The 19,837-nt window shown below is 45.8% G+C and overlaps 1 protein-coding gene across 1 annotated transcript; it reads right to left on the bottom strand.

Moving 5' to 3' along the window:
• Positions 1-7,556: 7,556 nt before the first annotated feature.
• Positions 7,557-18,305, bottom strand: VPS37B (VPS37B subunit of ESCRT-I). The gene is made up of 4 exons (XM_059485291.1): positions 18,177-18,305; positions 9,789-9,960; positions 9,117-9,199; positions 7,557-8,033 (listed from the first exon to the last, which is right to left on the bottom strand). The coding sequence occupies exons 1-4, from the start codon at positions 18,279-18,281 to the stop codon at positions 7,575-7,577; spliced, it is 819 nt and encodes a 272-aa protein (XP_059341274.1). The 5' UTR covers positions 18,282-18,305; the 3' UTR covers positions 7,557-7,574.
• Between the last annotated feature and the right edge of the window lie 1,532 nt (positions 18,306-19,837).

The raw sequence follows: 19,837 nt of genomic DNA, 5'->3' as shown, positions 1-19,837 counted from the left end.
AAAAATTAAATATATATATATATATATATATATAAATACATATACGCATATATACATATATATAGAGTCCTCTCTATGTATGTGTGGCCATATGTATCTATGGTTCTGCATTTGCATATATATAAAATATATTTTTTAATATTTATATAAAAATATATATATGCATTTTTGTGTATTTTATGTGCCTATACTGTTATGCACTATATATAAAATGTAATATATGACAGAATTATATTTTATATAAAATTATATATATCAATATGTTATTATAGGTATATGATAGGTAATCTATATATATGATTTATAATATATTTATTAGTACATACTATATACATGTTGCATATATATTATTATATATTTATTAGATTTTATATATATATATCTCCCTATATTTTATCTATATAATAGATAAAATAGAGGCAATAATAGGCAACTGTATATGATAAATAATATCATGTAGGTGATAAGACTGAAGCATTTGGAGCTCAGCAAGACAAGGTGACCACAGCTGCCTTGTGTTTAGGTGGGGACTTGTGAGGGTCCTTGTCATGTTCAGTCAACATTTACATCCCATCCCTCGTTACCCTCAGGCCCAAACACAATCAAACGTCAGAAAAGCCACCGTAAAACCCAGGGCTTTTCATCTCTGTGACTGCCAGGAGGCTGTAAAGCAGTTAACAGGAATGCCAAGTGGCTGTATCTCAGGTAAACACATTTATGAGGTATCCCAGTATTTATTTTAGTTACCAAACAGCCTCGTGGTGGCTGCAGCTTTCCGAGGCTGCACATGCCCAGCCTGCCTGGGCGGGTTCTGGGTTCATGGGCAGTGCCAGGCTCGTTGTGCAGTGCCCAGGGGGCTCTGGTGCTCCCCTGAGCTGCTCTGACCCTGCAGGTGCTGCTGGGTTTGGTCCCTGCTCTGCCCTGGCAGAGGCTCACACAGCCCTGGGTGGCTCTGTCACATCAAGTGACAATGACACAGCAGGGACAGGGCCAGCTCCCTGCTCAGTTTCGTTTCTCTCAAGGAAGTGCTTTCTGCAGTAGCTCAGGGTTTATTTATAGACAGTGATAAAGTTATATTTGCTGGGAGAGTGACATCACCCAGCCACTCACCATCCCATTTCACCCCGGAAATATTGATTAACCAAGAATGCAAACTTTTAAACTTTTACTGCCCTCAGTTCAGCCACAGTCCTACTTAAAGGATTTGTTAAATTTAAGGAATTTAAAAATAAAATTATGTGTGGCTAAAAGGAACTTGTTTACCCCCACTGCTGTCACACTGATTTACTTTAAACCATCCAGGCCAGGATAATCAAAAGTCTCAAAAAGTAGCAGCACAAATAAAAATAAGCTCTATAAACCACTTGAAATGTAATCTAAGTTAATTTTTGTACAAAAATTATTCTTATTGTCCAGTCTATTTTTTTTTCTTCAGTGCTATACTTTTTTGGAAAGTGTTTGCTAGTTGTAGCTGACAAAAAATATCAGAACGCCAAACTGTGTGTTTGCAGAGGTTTATTTTGAGATTCCATCAAGACATCCTGTTGTGCGGGATCCAATTTGCTAATGACTTTTAAATACCATTATTGTGGCTGTGGAGAGAGGAAGATGTTTGCTCCTGAGAGCAAAGTTTACTCAGTACCTGTAAGAGAAGCAGTGGAAAATAACCAAGTTGTGAAATAATCCACCAAGGTGAGTAAAGCAGTTTATTTTTTCTTGAAGCAGCTTTCAAGCCGTTATCTCAGCCCTCCTCTGGCTCCCTCAGTCGCCAAAGCTCCAGTGGGCACAGAGTGGTTTGAGCACCAGCACATGAAGCAGCTCAGGAACAGCAGCACAGAGAGCAAAGCTGGCAAAACACAAGTGTCAGATCACTGGGGGCAAAAAGGGCGTTGAAATCAAGCTCACAAACAGAAAACAGGCTGGTGCAGCCTCTAGGAAGTCAGGTAAAGAAACCAGACCACAAAACTTCTGCTAAAGTATGTTTTTAAGAGCCCTCGAAGCCACAAAAAGCAGTCTGTTGCAAGAAAAGTTATTTTTCTGCTGTGCCCAACCAGGCATGAATTAGATGAGTTTGGGCAGCAGAGTCTTTAGGGATGGTATTTCCTGAATGACCCGCTCTGAAAAATGACTGGGGTAACCCAGAAGCACCAGCTAATCAAATCATTTAACAAATGCTTCAAGGGTATGCAGGGTCAAATAAAACAAAAAAAAAAAAAAAAACAAAGCTGGTCTGGATTCCCTTCATATCTTGTGAGACAACACGCCCCAGGCCAAAAGGCATTTCCAGCATTTTGTGCTCAGCCAGGTGGGCTCATTCCATGCTGAGAATTTTGTCACCTCCCTCCTCTGTGACTGGCTCCCTCCAGGACTAACAAACCCCTCAGAAATTAGCCCAGCCCCAGCAGTGGTTGCTGGAATAATTTGCAGTTTTAAGTGCACATAGCAAGGTGTGGGATTATGTGGTGAGAAGGAAACATTTTTAGCTTTGAAGGAAAAAATAATTCCTACTCATCACCTACAGGAGTGCAGAAAAAGCACCTTTGAGCAGTTTGGAAATAATAAGCAGTGATTAAAAAGCAGCTTTTAGCTTACAGCAGGATCCAGGGTGTGCACTGGCACATCTCCAGCCTCAGCACCTGGGTTTGTGCTGCAGGTAGGGGACAACGGAGAGTGAGAGCAGAGGCTGCCCAGGGACAGCCTCAGCAGGGCACCTCCAAAACTCCAGTGGAGACCCAGAATCCCTCAAAAACCCTCAAGCAGCACACCCAGCTCCTGGTGACCACATCTCAGAGAGGTGAAGAGGCAAAGCTGTAAAATAATTAATGTACAACCCAAGGGGACTCAAATTACAGGAGCAAGGGCAAGGGAAGGACGTGCAGCCTCCTCCAGGGAAGGGACAAGCCAAGGCCACACGGACACTGCAGTGTCCCCAACAGGACACATTTTACTGTGGCATTTTGCTTTTTTAACACCCAGTGCCACCTGAGTGCCCTCCCTGGCAAGGTGTGACCCTGGCAGGTGGCGGCTCCTGTGCACTGGGAACAATCCCAGCCAGAACAATCCCTGGGAACCCCAACCTCAGGGCTGGAACAGTCACGGCTGGAGCCCCACAGCTCTGCCAGCCACAAACCAGAGCAGATTCTTGAGCTCAAGAGCTGCAGATTTTACATAACACCTTCCCCTGCCCTCGCCCACCTGCACTGAGTCAGCACGGCAGCTTCCCCTCATCTGCACTCTCCCTTTCCTGCAGAAGGTTATCCAAGCTCTGCAGCCACCACAAAGGGAAGGGATCAAGAGACAATTAAAATAGGGAATTTCTTCCGTGATCAGTTATTCTGATTTCTGTTTTGCATCACTACTGAAGTGACAGATCTCACAGAAAATTACATCAGGTCTTTTCTGCCCTCTGACTCATATTCCTAAATAACTCTGGTTGACTCATTTCTCCTAACTTGGCTGATATCTAAGATTTTCCTCTCCTAAAAAAAAATAAAATTGTCCCTTCAGCCTTTCCAGGGGATTCTGAACATTCCCACTAGCTAATTGCAGGAAATTAGAAGAAAAGCAAAGGGATTTTACCTGACAGACAGCCCACCTCCCACACTGCCCTGATTTACAACATGTGAAATCTGCTGTGAGCAAACCCATCCTGTATCAGCTCCACACAAAATGGACTCGTTGTATCCAGTCACTAAAAACACAGCCAACAGATTCACCATGAATAATTAAAGCATTCTGCAGTTTTATGTTCTACATCCACCTAAAACTGTGTTTATGTTGCTACAGAAGAAACCCTATTAGGGTTGAAAATCATGAATAGAATTGCTGAAGGGAGCCACAAGGGGACAGGACACCAAGAGATATGCTATTTTATTTAAAATCAGAACACAGTAGATAACAGAAAGACTTATTATGCAAACAACTCCACTGTATGTTCACAACTTGCTCAGCATACAAAGCTGCCCCTTGCTGAGGCAGTCCAGGGTCACACAGAGGAACTGTTCAGGCACAGGACGACTCTGCCCCCTCTGAGCTCCACGGGCAGCTCCAGGGGAGGGCACAGGAACTGCTGCTCTGAGCTCTGCATCTCCACAGGAATTGCTGCTCTGAGCTCTGCATCTCCACAGGAATTGCTGCTCTGAGCTCTGCATCTCCACAGGAATTGCTGCTCTGAGCTCTGCATCTCCGAGTGATTCCAGTTTGGAGGGCAGAGCAGTCCCAGGAGAGCTGGAGGCAGTGGAGGCTGTGGAGGTTGGGGACGGTGACCTCGAGCAGCCCAGGTCCCTCCCAGGGCAGCTCCTGCTCCCTCCAGGGGCACTGAGGTGACCTGCCTGCTCAGCTGTGCTGGAACAAAGCTCTCCCCCGGTTTTAGGAGCGGCCCTGAGGGCAGGGAGACCCCTGGAGTCAGAACTGCAGTCCAGGTCCAAGTCCCAGCTCAGAACTGCACACAGAGACTGGCACCAACAACGCTGCCCAAAGAGAGCATTCCCAATGCTACCAACACTCTGAAGCCGTGTTACACCTTGTAGTTAAGGGATTTTTCTCCACTCCAATTGCTTTGGGGAAGTTTATGCTATTTGTAGCAGACATCAAAAATCCTTTATATATATATATATATACTTTTTTTTTTTTTTGGCAAGCATCGTGAGCCACCCCCTCTCAAGTCTCAGCTTGCCTATGGCATTTTAATCTCACTATCTTATAAACAGTGCAAATTAGTACAATTCTAAACATCCTAGCCAGAGCAGAATTAATTTATTAGCTATAACAGAACAGGAGAAGCTGTTGAAGGGCAACAGGTTGAAAGCACTGACACAGCTCTTGCCAGGTTAGTGTTTCATCAAGTTTGTTGCTGAAAGGATTGAACAGCTTTCCACAGTCATTCTCCTTTACCCTTGAACACCACCAGCAGTCAAGTAAATATTTACAGTTTGTGCGCACACACACACACAGAATTAATGGCAAAACGTTTTCCATGAGCAGCTGGACTTCAGTTATGAGCTTGCAATAACTGAAACATCACATTAGTTACATCAGCTATGTTCAAACTTACCATCAGTGAAGGCAACTAGAAGCTTACAAAGAGCAGAAAGAGCTGTTTTTTCTGAAGTATGAGGGTCAGTTTTTGTAAAAGTCAGTGCTCTCAAGAGCCCTTCCATTAGAGTTAAGCAATGGCCATTGAAATGATAAAAATGCTAATATCCTAGAATTACAATCACAAGTAGTGATCCTAAGGCACATCAGCCACATGCATATGCAATAATGCATTGTTTTGCTCCCAGACAAAAAAAATTGCATTAGCTTTGTCTGTATTTAGTGTGCACAAGAGGTTGTTTTTAGATAAAGTATCCCTGAAAGGTCATTGTTATCACAAAAGTTACCAAAAGACAGAAGATTTAACAAGTAGTAAAAATATTTCTGGACTACTAATACCAATAAAGTCTGATACATAAAATGCAGTGCAAATTCACCATACACTTATCCATCACCCCCATCACTTCTGAGGACTTCCAACCCTCAGAAAAAAAAGTTGGCACCTGATAAGTGTAAAATATACCTGGTTGTTTTTATGAAATCTCAGTAGAACTGAATTGGGAGTGTTTTAGAGTTTTGTGTAGCAGGCTCAAAGTATGAATTTCTGCACCCTGGTAGCCCCCACCCACTTTAATTCTTTCTAGGACACATTTCTACACAGACTCATGTTTAGCATCCAGATAGAACAGCTGCCACCCAAATACCAGCACTAACAGCACAGCAAAGTTACTTAGAAACGAGTCATAATTAACCATGCTTATACAAAGCTTCAGTGAGAAAATAATACCAAGAAAAGATATCACACTATTAAAAAAAACCAAAAACAACCACATCCTGTACCATCACTAGATTACAGAAAAAACACACTTTGCAAACAAATCCAATGCACATTGCTTCACAAAATCCCCCATCTATAAAAACTTGCCAGACTTCCACTGGGGAATTGGTTCAGATGCCAGTAACACTGCCCAACCTCCTGCCTTTGGCTGCACAAGGCAGAACAAGCCAAATGACCACGTTCATATTTTCAGAATTGAGAGCTTCCTGTTATGAGCTTAATTTCAGATTAGTATTTGCTCAGCACCACACTCCAGAGGAAATGATTAAGGGACAATCCAGGTCTTACATAAAGAAAAAAAAAATAGATTTTCTGTTCGGACTGATGTTTGTAGTACAAACTCCCAAACAATGCAGTGCATTCCAGCACAATGATACCAAAATAACTGAAATAACCAGGGGCTTTGACAGATTGGTAACAAACTCACAGACACATTCTGTGCAAACAACAGGGGTTAAAAGCTGCCTCCCCCAGTGCTGGATTAAAACACCAGCATGTGTCTGCACCTCAGGCTTCAAGAGTCACATCAGGAGTGAAATCTGAGCTGCCCTAAAAAGCCTCTCCCATCCAGAGGCAGAAGTTAAGAACAGATTCTGTAGGATGCAAACAGCCACCATGGACTTCAAAAGGCTTTTCTTTTTTGCCTAGTTGCAGAGAAACATCAACTGCAAGTTCCAGATAGATACACATGCCCCAAACTGCAAAACTGAACGAAATGAGAAAGTTAAGAGTAGTTCTGCCAAGTGAGAGACAGAGTTAAGGGATAAAATGAAACTGTGGAAATTCAAGTGGGCAATTACATGTGAAAATCCAGTATTTGATTAAGAAAATACCCTGCCTAGATTCCTGGAATCACATGGTAGCAAAAGCTAAGCACCTGTGTAAAAAAAATCATATCAGTATCCAAGGTGTGGAAAAGGAGAGAAAAACCAACCATTAGAAAAAGTCTTAATAGGCAAGGAAATAAAACTGCCTGGTAAAGTGTCTATAAAACCCTAAACTGGCTCTACAAACAGTTTAGTTTCATTTCAAGGGACCAGGACTTTGAGGGTACTGAGCTCTTTAGGAGTGGGAGTAGTGCCTGCTTTGATTACACACTGTCTAAGGTAACAACTGAAATGCAGAAATGAAACTCCTGTCCTTTTCCCTGTCTAAACCCCCCAAGGTGTTGTGACAGGAGCTCCAGCTCAGTGAGCTCTGAAAGCCCCGTGCCCGGGGCCTGGGTGAGGAGGATGCTGGGGGCTCCTGTGCACAGCCCTGCCCAGCAGTCAGGGATGAGATATGGCTGCAACCATCCCAACAAGTCACAGAATTCCTCAGAGGGACAACCAGCTCCCCCCCGAGCCACACATCCCTCCAGCTGCCAGGGGATACAGCAGAACACAGGAGGATGCTGATCTACCATCACTGAGGAATTCAGAGCGTGGCTCTGTTTGTAACTCAGCAAATCCACTGCCAGCACCTTCCCAACTCGATGGATTTACAGAATTTAGCCCTCGTCACCTTCCTGGGAAAACCTTGTCACCACTGACCTTTGCAAACAAACATCACATATAGCAAAGCAATTGCAAACCTCTGTGCCACAGCTCGGCCTTTGTGCTCCATTGTGCAAAGAACAGAGGCTCCCATTGCCCACGGCAAGTCTCTGATGGGGGAAAAGGAAATATAAGCACCAATACCAGAGTCAGGCGCACCCAAACATTTACTGGAGGATGAAGCCAGGATGTGGAGGAAGGCGAGGCGGTCTCTGGGGCAGCGGTGGAGGATAGGGTGGCACAAACTGGGCCGGGCACCCCGGCGGGGGCAGCTGGCTCGGGGGCTGGGCGGCCCCGGGCCGCGGCGGGAGGGGCGGGTACGGAGCCGGTGCCGGTGCCGGGCCCGCGGGGAAGCGTCCGGAGGGCGGCGGGGGCGGGATCCGCCGCGGCACCACCGACGGAGGGGGGCTCGCATCCCGGTAGGGGTCCCCGGGGGCTGCGGAGGGCTCGGCCGCCCTCGGCTGCGCCGGAGGCTGAGCCTGAGCGAGTCTCTGTCCCTTCAGCACCATCTCCTGCAGCTTCTCGATCTTCACCCGGCGCAGGTGAGCCAGCTTCCTCTTGCTCTGGTACTCGTCGATGAAGGAATCCAGCGGGATTTCACCGTCAAGGAACCTTTCTGCCATATTCTGTCAAATACGGAACATTCTCTTAGGAAACAGCCTACTGCAACAGAATCTAAATGGCTCACATCCCAAAATAGCAGCATTTTGCCTGTGATTTTCCAGCTGGCATATGGAAGATGACTGGCATACTGAAGGATTCTGGGCAGAACTTTGAGTTACTTATTACTCAGAAGCACTGAGAGTTAAATATCACTTTTGCATAAATTTATACTGAAGTAACAGCAATAAAAACATCTGAATCTCGCTCTGAGCGTTCCCCTGATCACCAGAGATGGGAACAAACCAGGTCCAGCAGCTTCCCAGATTGCCAGCTAAGCTGAATTACAGCTCAGTGCTGCCTGAACACCAGCAGAAACTCTGTGAGACTCAGCACAGAGATTATTGCTAAGTCAGGCTCAAGACTCACCCTTACCTGTGGCTTTGGCTAAATGATGTTTAATAACTGAGAGCTGAACAAACATAAACTCACTAAATTCAGCTTGTCCTGGGAATGTCTTTTTACAATCACAACTCAAGGCTTTAATAAGCACATTTTTTCCTCCTGATTAATTACAGAAAATGCCTGCATGCAAATCTGCAAACAAATCCAAACACTCCCGTTATTCTGAAGTCACACCACGCTTCAGGCACTTGTGTGTCAGCAAGTGGTGACCCCTGGCACTGCACAGACACACTGAGACCACAATGGGATGTTTCACCAGCAGCACTGCAGGAAAAGCAGCACAGGCACAGGTTGGTTTTTTTATTAGGCCACTAACTGACATTTATTATGAAGTAATACATGTACCAGGCAAACCCCATTGAAAAAAAGATCCCACATTTTTAAACTCTACAGGTCTGAAGGCAAAGTCAAGGAACTGAGAGGGTTTGCCTAAAAAGGAGCACTTTCTGCCTCGAACTTCAAAGATGTTAAGAGTAGAAAATTACTCAGATAAAAAAGAAATAAAATTGCTGGAATCCAATAGCTGCTCCCTGAGGTTCAGAGCAGAGACAAGTCCTTATTCTCTAATCTGTCACACGCTCAGCCCAGCACTGGAAGGTTCTGGCCATGGGGGCAGTGGCAGAATTGGGGAGTTCTGTCATTACCTCCGTGTCTTCCTCAATCTTGGCCCCCTCAGTCTGCAGCAGGGCCAGCAGGGTCTCCAGGGAAGCATTGCTGGATTGTCTGTCTGCAAAGGCACAGCAAGGACACACAGTGACAGCAGGCTCTGGGTGACCTGGAACTACACAGCAACCTCCAGGGCACACCTGCACCACCAGAGGCTCTGCAGCTCCACACAGGGTCAGGCACAGTCAGAAATATGTTAACAACTCAGGAATATTGTCAGAGTGCTAAGAGCTGAAATTTAATTCCAATTATATATTTATAATAATGAAAATACTTCAGCAAGTGCAGTATCAGATGCACAATATAATTCAGTATGAAACTTAAATATAATATTCCATTTGATTTATAAATAATCCCTAAAACTCCAAGTGTTCTGCTCTTTAGCAAGGTAACTGAAGTTGATAATTTAAAGAGTAGGTCAAGAACAGGTAGGTAACAGGAAGAATCCACAGTATCTGTTACTGGGTGTGACAGTCACTTAATAAATCATCAGAAGTGTGATCTATTTCAGCACTCTAAAGACTGACATTTCACTTTGTACCCTAATTCACACAGCTAAAAATGAGACACCAAAAACCAAACAACAAACAGGCAACAGATTTACATCACTTAATAAACAGCAAATCATAATTGTCAGCAGCCACTGTTACCTAGTTTTGTTTTCTTTATCTGGTATGCCTCAAAAAGAACTTGCAGCTCCTGATATTTCTCAGTTAAATTTGATTTCAGAGACTCCAACTTTGGCTGGTACAGGAGATTTCCCTCTGCCAGGCTGCGGTTGCTGGCAAGAGTCATGTCCTTGCTGTGCTGAACATTTTGGGCCTGGATATAAAATAAAAACAAAACAAAAAGTGTGTGAAATGACAGTGACATTATTAAGCAAGACAAAATGAGACTCTGAAAAGTTTTAAACAAACAACAGAAGTATGTAAGAATTAGTGCTGTGGTATTGGGCCTGCAACTGATGAACAAATGATGAAAATTGACAGATAAAGCAACAGCTCTTGAAAAAATCTGAATTCCAGCAGTGAGATACAATGGATGCAGAAGAATCTCATCCCTTATCTTGTTAATGTGTAAAAAATAAAGATTGCATGGTGACTGCTCCTTCTCCAGAATATTCTTCCCCAACTGTGTTACACCAATCCTGGATTAATGCCAAAACCTTCATTTTTTCAGTTTAATCCTTCTGCTCAACAGTTCCCAGCCTAAAGAAAAAATGACAATTCTCACACACCCAAGATTCAGCCAGATTCCAGCCTGCTCACACTCACACATGAGAGCCTCAGGAGCTCTGGGAGAGCTGAGTGTTTGGAGAAGTGTTTGGAGAAGTCTGCCCTGGGTGTCACATCAGATTCACTTAAATATTCAGACATCAAAAGGGAAAAAAACAACCAACCAACCAACCAACCAAGGGATTTGATTCCGGATTCTCAGGCTGGATCAACAAGAGGAATATTCCTCCCAGGGCACCACTGACTGAGTCTATTGAGCTGCCTCCAAACCCACAGAATTTTGGCACATTTTTGTCACCTCCCCCATGCAGGGTCCCTCCAGCCCAGGCTCTCCCTGGCAGCTGCAGCTGCTCCCATTGCAGCAAACGGCAGCACAGAGCCGGCTCCTGCCACACCCCGCAGACGGGAAAAGGAGAAACCCAAACGAGCTGTTCAATAGCCCCAGAAAAGGTCAGCATCAAATTCAGGTGTCTTTCCAGGCACAGCTGTAAATTTTTCATGCTTTCTTCCGGCTTATTTATGTCCGGTGATAGCTCAGGGATGTCACTTGCTCGGTTTCTCGGCTGTTTAGGCTGTTTAGGTGTTCTGGAAAGGCCCAGGGATGGCCTTGAAGAGCCCGGCGCTTCAAAGGACGAGGAGAGACTTCTGATCTTGTCTCGGTCTTGGTGTTTATTAATTGTTTATCTAAAAGATTTTCTTTCAGCCCCACAGAGGTCTGCACAGCAAGTCAGCCATGGGCACACTCTGCAACCCCCGGGCGGTCACTTATCTTTATACCCTAAGTTACGTGTACAATATTTATCATTTTTCCCCAATACCTTCTACCCTTATTAACCAGTGCACTTCTAGTAATAACCAACCCCAAAGTGCCACCACCACCACAGAAGATGGAGGCCAAGAAGAAGAAGAAGAAGAACAGGACATGCCCCAATTCCTCCATCTTACTTCTTTAGACCCCCCTGTACCAAAATCCTAAACCCTGTGTTTTACACTCTAATTAACTTATCCCTTCACCATACACCCAGTGAGATCCTCCCATCCTCATACAGGTGTCGTCTCCTGTGTCGGATCAAAGCCCTGCCACCAGACACTTCTGGCAACATTCCAGGACTCCCGAGCCCCCCAAGGGTGGTCTCGGCCTCTCTGCACCTCCATCCTGAGGTGCTGAGATCCCACACACAGCCACTGTCTTTGAGAGCAATTACTTCCTTCTGCAATATTTGTATGTTACTTTAATTTCCTGAATTCAAAACTCAGAGTTACTTAAACACTGAGCAATATCCCCAGATATTGCTCTTCAAAAGCCAAAGTTTCACCCTCACCCTGCTCTTGCCAAATCACTTAAAAACCCAACAACAACCACCAAGGATAATGCAGAGTCCTAAATTCTCATCCATCCCAATTCTACTCCAAATTGTGAAATTCAGGAATTACACTTTCAATATTGTTTTCACTCCTCAAGCCTAAAGAAGCATCCAGCCCTATGCTTGTGTTCAATGTGGATCCTTTCAAAGAATAAAAAGAAAGTTCCCTTCTTACCTTTGAATCTAATGCAAAATAATTTAAATTAAACTGGTTTCCATTTGTTTATTCTCATATAATCTGATCCAGTTAGGACTGTTGCTTTCAGAAAGCTGAAGTCTCCCTGTTTTACATTTTTTAAAAAAGAATTATTAAGGGTTTAACAGCTGAATTAGTGGCACCCAACTCTTACCAAGCCCCTGCCATCCCCAGCAGCCCTGTCACTGGCTGCCTCCTGAACTGCCAGCCAAGGAAAACTGTGCAGAAATACTGATGGGTTCTGGTGCCTCTTTCACCATTTTAATGAGCTCACTCCTTCCTCACAGCAAATTCAGAATTTGCACTGCTTGGGAGGCTGAAATTCCCCTGTCAGTCAGGAGGGAGCAGTTTAGTGACAGAACTGATCTCTCCTTTAGGATGAAGAAGATGCACATTTACTCAGGGCAGAGAAAAGCCAGTGGACACAAACCTGTAAGCCTTTCAAGAGCACAAATACCAGGAAAATGAAGCTTTTACTAGAATCATTTATAGCAAAGAGGAGGAGGTAGAAATCCAAATAAACAGAGTAAGAAAAAGCTTCCTAAAGTCAGATGAGACTTCTGTGATGTTGATCCTGCCTCAAGTGTCAGAATATTTCTCAACAGGACCAGGAGGGAGGAAGAAGCAGCAAATTCCTAACCTTTCATAATGATCTGCTGAAAAACTTTACTTTTAAATCATTTCAAATGTGTGGAGATGAGTAAATACCACTATGACATGATGCATCTGACTTGTGAAAATAAGAAAAATGTGATTAATATGACCTGCCTGCCTCTAAGGCAGAGTGACGTCCTGTCCTTTGCACCTGATATCTAATCATTATAGACTAGACAAAGCTCTAGCAAAAGTCTTAAAAAAATATTTGTTGTAAACTGATTAAGGTATTTGTAATTGTACTTTAAGTTATAGTGCTTGAAATTACACAGGACTTAACGACTAAACTCTCTCCACATTAGAACATTTCTGAGAAGGAAATATTTTTTCTAACAGAAGTTGATCAAGAATGGTAATTGACACTTAATGATGAATTAAAATGTCACTCCTGAAGCCTCCACTTCCAGCACTGGTCCGTGACAAATTTCTTTTAACAATGCACCCTTGGAGAGATGAGAAACTTGAATCTCACCCAAAACCATGAGAAGAACCAGTTCCTCAGATACAAAGCAAACTTGGGAATGATTTAGTTTAATGAAGCTTAAGGAGGAGCTGGTGAAGACCCATCCACTCGTTTCAGGACACTGAAATACTTCATGTCACGGAGAGAATTTTGAAGCCTGTGAGTTCTATTTCACAAACAGAACAGATACAATCCCAGAGCAATGCAACCTGAATACAGCCACAATCTGTAAACCAGAATAATCTCTTCAATGATGTTAGGGTCTGTGTAAAAACCTGACAGCAACTGTTCCACTACAAATGGAAGTTAATTCAAGGAATCAGAAAGCAAACACTGTAAAGTTTGCCTAAAAATGAGTAATTTAACACTACAAAAAAAACCAACCAGCTGCAAAATCACCCAGGCTGGAAGGCCCAGTCCAGCATGAGCAGTCTATTAAGGTTATCAGTGCAGCACAAAGCAAGCTTTCAGCATCCATTCACAGCTCCCCACAGGGCCAAGACAAAGGCTGAGGAAGGAATAAATCCAACAAAAGGTGTTTTGTTACCACGTGTGACAAAAATGTGCATTAGCAGGGAACTGCTCCTGCACTGCTTGTTCACCTGCCCAGTGCAAGTGTCAGAATAAAGTTATTTAGAGATAAAAGTCAGGAGCATGGGAGTCCAGCACAATTCCTAACAGGACTCTTGAGGTCATGAGCACTTCAACAGGCAGGAAATGTTAATCTGAAACCAGATGAAAATACCAGTCAGAATCAGGAGACACAGTGAGGCAGGACAATATTAAGGAGAAAAGGAGAATATATGAGCTTTTTCTTTTTTTTTTTTTCCTAACTGCTAAGCTCTCACTATGAATTCTGAATGGGACAAATGGGGCAGCCACACTGAGCTGCTTACAAGGGGATTTTCATGGAACAAGGATTGCTCACTCCTGAGCACAGCACTCAACACCAAACTGTGCTGCAAGGGAATGAAGCCATGGACACACACAGGTTATTAAAAACACAAGTCAGGGTTTATGCAGCACTGCAAAACTTCAGCTGCTTAAAAAATGAATTTCTTTAATGGACATAATTTGAATAATTTTACTCAAGGATTTATTTAACGAGCATTTCCAAGAGCAGGCAGCAGCAACTGCTTTGGGAATTTAGAGTCTACTACTTTTATGAACTGCAGCTTTGTTTCATCCCACTTTTAAAAAGGGAAACAAAAAAAAAAAAAAGAAGCTGGATAAAATTAAACCAGAACTAGTACTAGCTTAGCAACACTCATTCTATAAATGTTGATCCCTTACTCCAAAAGAATGGTTTGCAGCAAGAGTTATTTGTGTAAAACGTCACCCAAAGCTCATTCCCAGAGGGGCTGAGCAATCCTGGCTGCCCACAAAGCCCATCAGGAGCTGCTCTAATTATCAGCTTGCTCTGGCCAGCCCCACCGAGAGGAGTCTCTGGGTACCTTCGAGAAAAAGTCTCTTAAGGAGCTATAAATAAAGAGCAGCTCTGTTTTAATTCCTTTATACACAGGACACATCCGGGGCAGTTTTAGATTTCTCCAGCCTCTGTCATTGCCACATTCTCTTTCACTTACACAGACTTGTAAATTAAGAAGAAAATGTGCAGTCCCACTGTGGATGTATAAAGATGCACATTTGGAGTGTCAAATGAACCCCTGAAACAGGAGCTGGCAGGTGCAGAGTAGGAGAAGAGACTTCTTTTACAGAAGATTTAGGAGTGCTTTTCATCAAGGGCTGGTGAATAATAATACACCCCCTAACAACATCTGTTTTGTAATAAATATTAAAACATACTGCAAAGTAATTAGATTGGCTAAATTTAGCTCTTCTGATTACTTGAAAATGACAAAATGAAGCTTAGAAGGTAAGCTGCAGTTCCTAGACATTTCTTGCAGAGGGAAGACACTGAGCACTGCAATTTGCACTCCCCACGCACAGACAGGTCACTCATTTGGTGCTCAGCTAGAAGAGAAAAATCTGTACTTGTCACCAAGTCTAATTCCTAACTTTGCAACCAAATTTCATGTTTGGCCAACAAGAACATGACCACTTGCACAATGTGGTTTTAGGACAGGAGGAGGAATCCAAGAAATCTGGGCATGAATGCACAGAGTTGAACTTGGACTTTCTGCCCTGCAGGATCTGTTCAATCAGCTTTTGAGAAAAGGACTGTGCTCAAAAAATTCCTTCTGTGCTTGCCAGTGTACTCTGAAATGCTGGAATGAGAAGAAGGCAATACATTTCTGACTTCTTGATTTCACATAATTAAGGTATTGAAAAGCAAACAATTTTTGGCCATGGAACCTTAGCAGCCAGGAACACAAAACTGCACTGCTACAGAAATGATGCTCCAGGAGACAAAAAGAAAACTCACTTTCACAGGGAAATTCATCAAATCATCACCAGTGTCAGGTCACAAATTCTGTCAGGTCACAAATTCTCTCATCTGAGCTTTTTAGGGTTATCTCACTGAGACTGACTTTTATAAACAAATTACTTTTATGACCCTGCCACAGCAGGAGGTTGGAACTAAATGATCTTTCAGGTCCCCTCCATCCCAATCCTGTTTAATGAAGATGGATGCTGTGCATGCACTGAGAGATCAACCTGAGAGATGGCAAAAAAAGCCCTCCTCAGTTTGAGAAGGCTGGGAGCAGCAGACAAGCAGCTTCCTTCCTTTTTCTGGCAGACAAGAGTTGGCTGTTCAGGCTCAGACAGGAAAAGCAGCAGCTCAGCTCTGCTGCCACAGTGCCACACACCTGGGGACACTGCAGGATGTTGTGCCAGCACATCAGCCCCGGGCACACTCACACAGAGACACACACACCCACAAATCTGCTCGAGTGCCACACAGGACACATTCCCTCCAAGGCTGTCAGTGCCTATTTTTAGCTGTCAGCAAGAAAGCCGAGTGGTTTTTCCAAATCCTCCTCCTCCTCTGTGAACAAAACATTGGGGTTTGAGCTGGGTTTCCCTTGCAACAAGGAGAACAAAGGGGGGTTTTTTTTAATTGTGGAATAATCAGCTTTAACCAACTTTGCCACTGAAAATATAAATTATCTCAGAGAAGTGAGTTGAGAATCGAGATTTAATTGGAATGTCACAGTGAAATCAGGAATGCAAGGACTTTGGAACAACCCCAGAACCTGGACACACACGGACTGACAGCAGTGAGGTCACCGTGGTGCCTCCTCAACGCTCAGGATTTCCCTCTCTCCCTCTTCCTGCCACACGCTCCCAGTGAAAACCCAGGTCTCACATGCAACAAACAATTCAGTGAAGGCAAAAACAGGAGGAGGAAGGAATATTCAAGCATGGCCAATTCTCTCCAAGATGGGTAAACACGTTCCCAGCTGAACAGACTCCAGTAAAAGCCTCCACATCCAATAAAAGAGGATTACAGCAGCACAGCCCTGCTTCCACACAGCCCGAGCACCTCCAAACCTGGCCACACTTCCCAAACACCACAAAATAAATATTCCCTCGGGCCCACAGAATTCACTCTGCAATTTAAAAGGCTTAAGATGCCAACGAGAGAGGAAAACCTGAAGGTCAATATGGGCTGGCTGTGTACTGAGGAATGATTTTTTCTACTGAGGTCATGAGGTTTTCTGCCACTTCTGACCCACAGTCTAAAGTTCACACTGAGAAATAAATTATAATAAAGAGCCCATGTCCCTTGGCAGGGGTCAGTGGAAGCAGCAGCAGCCCCACCGTTCACATCCTCACCAAGTTAAGCCCATTACAACCTGCTGGGTTTCCTTAAATAGGTTTTGTTCAGCAGGGTGCTCCTGCCCCCAGCAAGCCAAGAGCTCTCTGCATGTTCTACTTTCCACAGCACCGCCTGCTCCTTCCAAGTTCTCAAAATATAGGCTGGCACAAAAAGTTGTTATGGCTGCCCCACTCTCAGAAATCTATCGGCACAAAGTTCAAAATCTGAATTGTTGCATAATACAGCAAATAAATTCCCCAGGACACCTCATCAATACAACAAATAATACAGCAAATAAATTCCACAGGACACCTCATCAGCTCAGCCCCAGCCTTCAGTGGGCCTGTCCATGGGTAATACTCTGATAATTTGGCTCGAGGTGATCCAGAACAATTTCCTCAGAAGCACCAAAAGGGCCAGAATCTTAGTTTGAGAGAACACAATTACAACTGATTTTACTTTATAAACTTAAGCTTCTTTCTCAAGAACATGTTGCCACTGTTTCTCTTCTGCTGAGGCTTTTGTCCTCTAATTTAAGACAACAAAAAAACCCCAATAAATACAGGACCCAGAGAAGCAGAGTACATTTTTTTCTTTTCAAGTTTTCATACATATAGTTTCATCTTATTTACTCTTATCTGACAAAGAGTAAGATTCTTTCAGGGACATCTGTGGCCAAATAAACCCAGAACAGTCTCATACCTGAACTGTAACACCCAGCGTCCACTGGCACATAAAGAAACCAGTTAAAGACAAGCACAGCCAGAGGAAGAAAACAGGCTCCTGTTTTAAGAATCCCAGATCCAAAAGCGGGACTTCGAGCCTGATGCACTGACAAAGACACTTCAAATAGGCAAAACAAGCAGCAGAGAAGGCTGACAGCCCTGGCTGCGCCCAGCATACCAACCGAGGCACACAGAAATCTCTTTCACGTTGTTTTCAATTCACCCTGGCAAAATCCTTCCCCACGGCCGAGGCACAGAACGAGCGCTGTGCGAACGGAAAAGCTGATCCCACCTCCGGGCCGTCACCGTCTCCTAATTCAGGGCTTGGATTCATTGAATTTCGCGTTTCCAGCCCGCCGAGCCCTCACCCCTCGCGGGCACCCAGCGGGCACGGATCCCCGCCGCGGCCGGCGAACAAAGGCCGGGAGGGCCGGGCCGGGACAGCGGGGCCGGGGGCGGCAGCGCAGGGGGAGCGAGGACGGGACCGGCAGCGCTCCCCGCAGCCCCGGGGGCTCCTCACGCACCGGCAGCTCCGCGGCGGGGCCGAGGCCGCCCGGCGGCTCCGGGCAGCGGCGAGTCCCGAACCCCCCGGCACCGAGCGGCACCGGGCACCCGGCGGGCTGAGGGGGGCGGCCCGAGGAGAGGCCGCGGCCGGGGAGCGCGAGGCAGCCCCTCACCTCTTCCATCTCGCGGGCCATGTCCTGGAGCTGCTCCTCGTCGTCCAGCAGCGCGCTGAGCTCCTGCAGGCTCAGCGCCTCCAGGCGCCGCGCGTCCAGCGCCATCCCGGCCCCGCCGCCGTTCCCGCCCCGGCCCCGCACCGGAAGTGCCGCCGCGCTCTCGCCCCGGCCCGGCGGGCACCGCCCTCAGCGCCCCCTGCCGGGTGGGGCGTGTCGGGGCGTACCACGGGGGCTGCGCGGCGGGAGGGGGGCGCTGCTGGACCGAACCAAAGGGGCCTGGGGAGGGGGGCCGCGGTGCCTGAGCGGGCCCGGGCTCAGGGGAGCACCTGTGAGGGGGCGGTGAAGCCCCTGTGAGGGGTCCGTGAGGGGAGCCCCTGTGAGCGGGTGAAGCCCCTGTGAGGGGTCCGTGAGGGGAGCCCCTGTGAGCGGGTGAAGCCCCTGTGAGGGGGTGAAGCCCCTCCGTGGGCACAGCGCCGGGCAGAGCCCCGCACAGAGCGAGCTTTGTGCGCTGCGCTCACGTGAGGCGCTCGGAGTCCCGAGGGATCGGTCAGTGAGGTTGGAAAAGACCTCTGAGATCATCGAGTGCAGCTTGTGACCGATCACCTCCTTGTCCACCAGACCGCAGCCATGAATGCCACGTCCAGTCGTTCCTTACACACCTCCAGGAGTGGGGACTCCTGGGCAGCCCTTTCCGATGTTTTATCACCTTTTCAGTTAACAAATTCCTCCTGGTGTCCAACCTGAGCCTCCCCTGGCGCAGCCTGGGGCCGTTCCCTCTCCTGTCCCTGTTCCCTGCGAGCACAGCCCAAACCCCAGGCTGTCCCCTCCTGTCAGGAGCTGTGCAGAGCCAAAGGGCCCCCGGAGCCTCCATTTCTCCAGGTCCAGGCCCTTTCCAGCTCCCTTAGCCCCTCCCGGGGCTCCAGCCCCTTCTCAGCTCCATTCCCTTCCCTGTACACGCTCAATTCATTCATGGAGGCCCCAGAAGTGGGCTCAGGACTCCAGGTGTGTCCCCAGAGATGTGACTTTGGGACACTCGGAGGTCCCTGGAATGGCTCAGACCATGCCCTGTGTCCTGCAGGACAGAGCTGGGCTCCCAGAGAGCCTTCCCAGCCCCACCAGCACACAGCTCCTGCCTGAAGTGCCACAGACACTCGTGGCCTCCTTTGTTTAAAATTCCCCAGCTGTAAATTCGGAAGGAAAATCAGTTAGATTTAACTTGCATTTCCTTACCCAGGTTGGGGCTTGGCTGGAGTAAATCTCAAAAGAGTGATTGCATTATTGTTCTCAAGACTAGGCTGAATACTTATTTAGGTTAAAAATAGCTAAAAATCATATCTGGCCAAGCTTTGGTGCTAGGCCATTTCATCCATCTTAAACCCTTTCTTCTTCAACAGTAAAGGTCAATAAATAATCTCCCAAAGATCTGTTTCATGGTAAATTTAAATACTTTTGAAATGCAATGTAGTAAAAACGACGTCAATTAAACCACCATATATTTTGTTCTTCTGATTTTTATCAGTCATGTCACCAGCACTGGAGTCGGCAGTGTGTGGTAACCCTTAGGAGCAGCAGCTCCCCAATTACTGCTGCTGTTAGCAGAGCTGATAAAGACAATTATGCCTGGAAACAATTAATTGTGTTAAAAGAGTCTCAGTTATATG

This window comes from Ammospiza nelsoni, chromosome 18 (assembly GCF_027579445.1).
Source record: "Ammospiza nelsoni isolate bAmmNel1 chromosome 18, bAmmNel1.pri, whole genome shotgun sequence".
Lineage (NCBI taxonomy): Eukaryota > Metazoa > Chordata > Aves > Passeriformes > Passerellidae > Ammospiza > Ammospiza nelsoni.
Note: the sequence above shows the minus strand (reverse complement) of the source record. Positions and strands in the feature narration are given on the sequence as shown.

Bases quoted from the DNA above. Each gene is read 5' to 3' on its own strand.
- VPS37B (XM_059485291.1), bottom strand. From the start codon at position 18,281: ATGGCGCTGGACGCGCGGCGCCTGGAGGCGCTGAGCCTGCAGGAGCTC. The intron at 9,200-9,788 runs GTAACAGTGGCT...GTGCCTTTGCAG, and splicing joins GATAAAGAAAACAAAACTAG to ACAGACAATCCAGCAATGCT. The intron at 8,034-9,116 runs GTAATGACAGAA...CGTATTTGACAG, and splicing joins AGATTGAGGAAGACACGGAG to AATATGGCAGAAAGGTTCCT.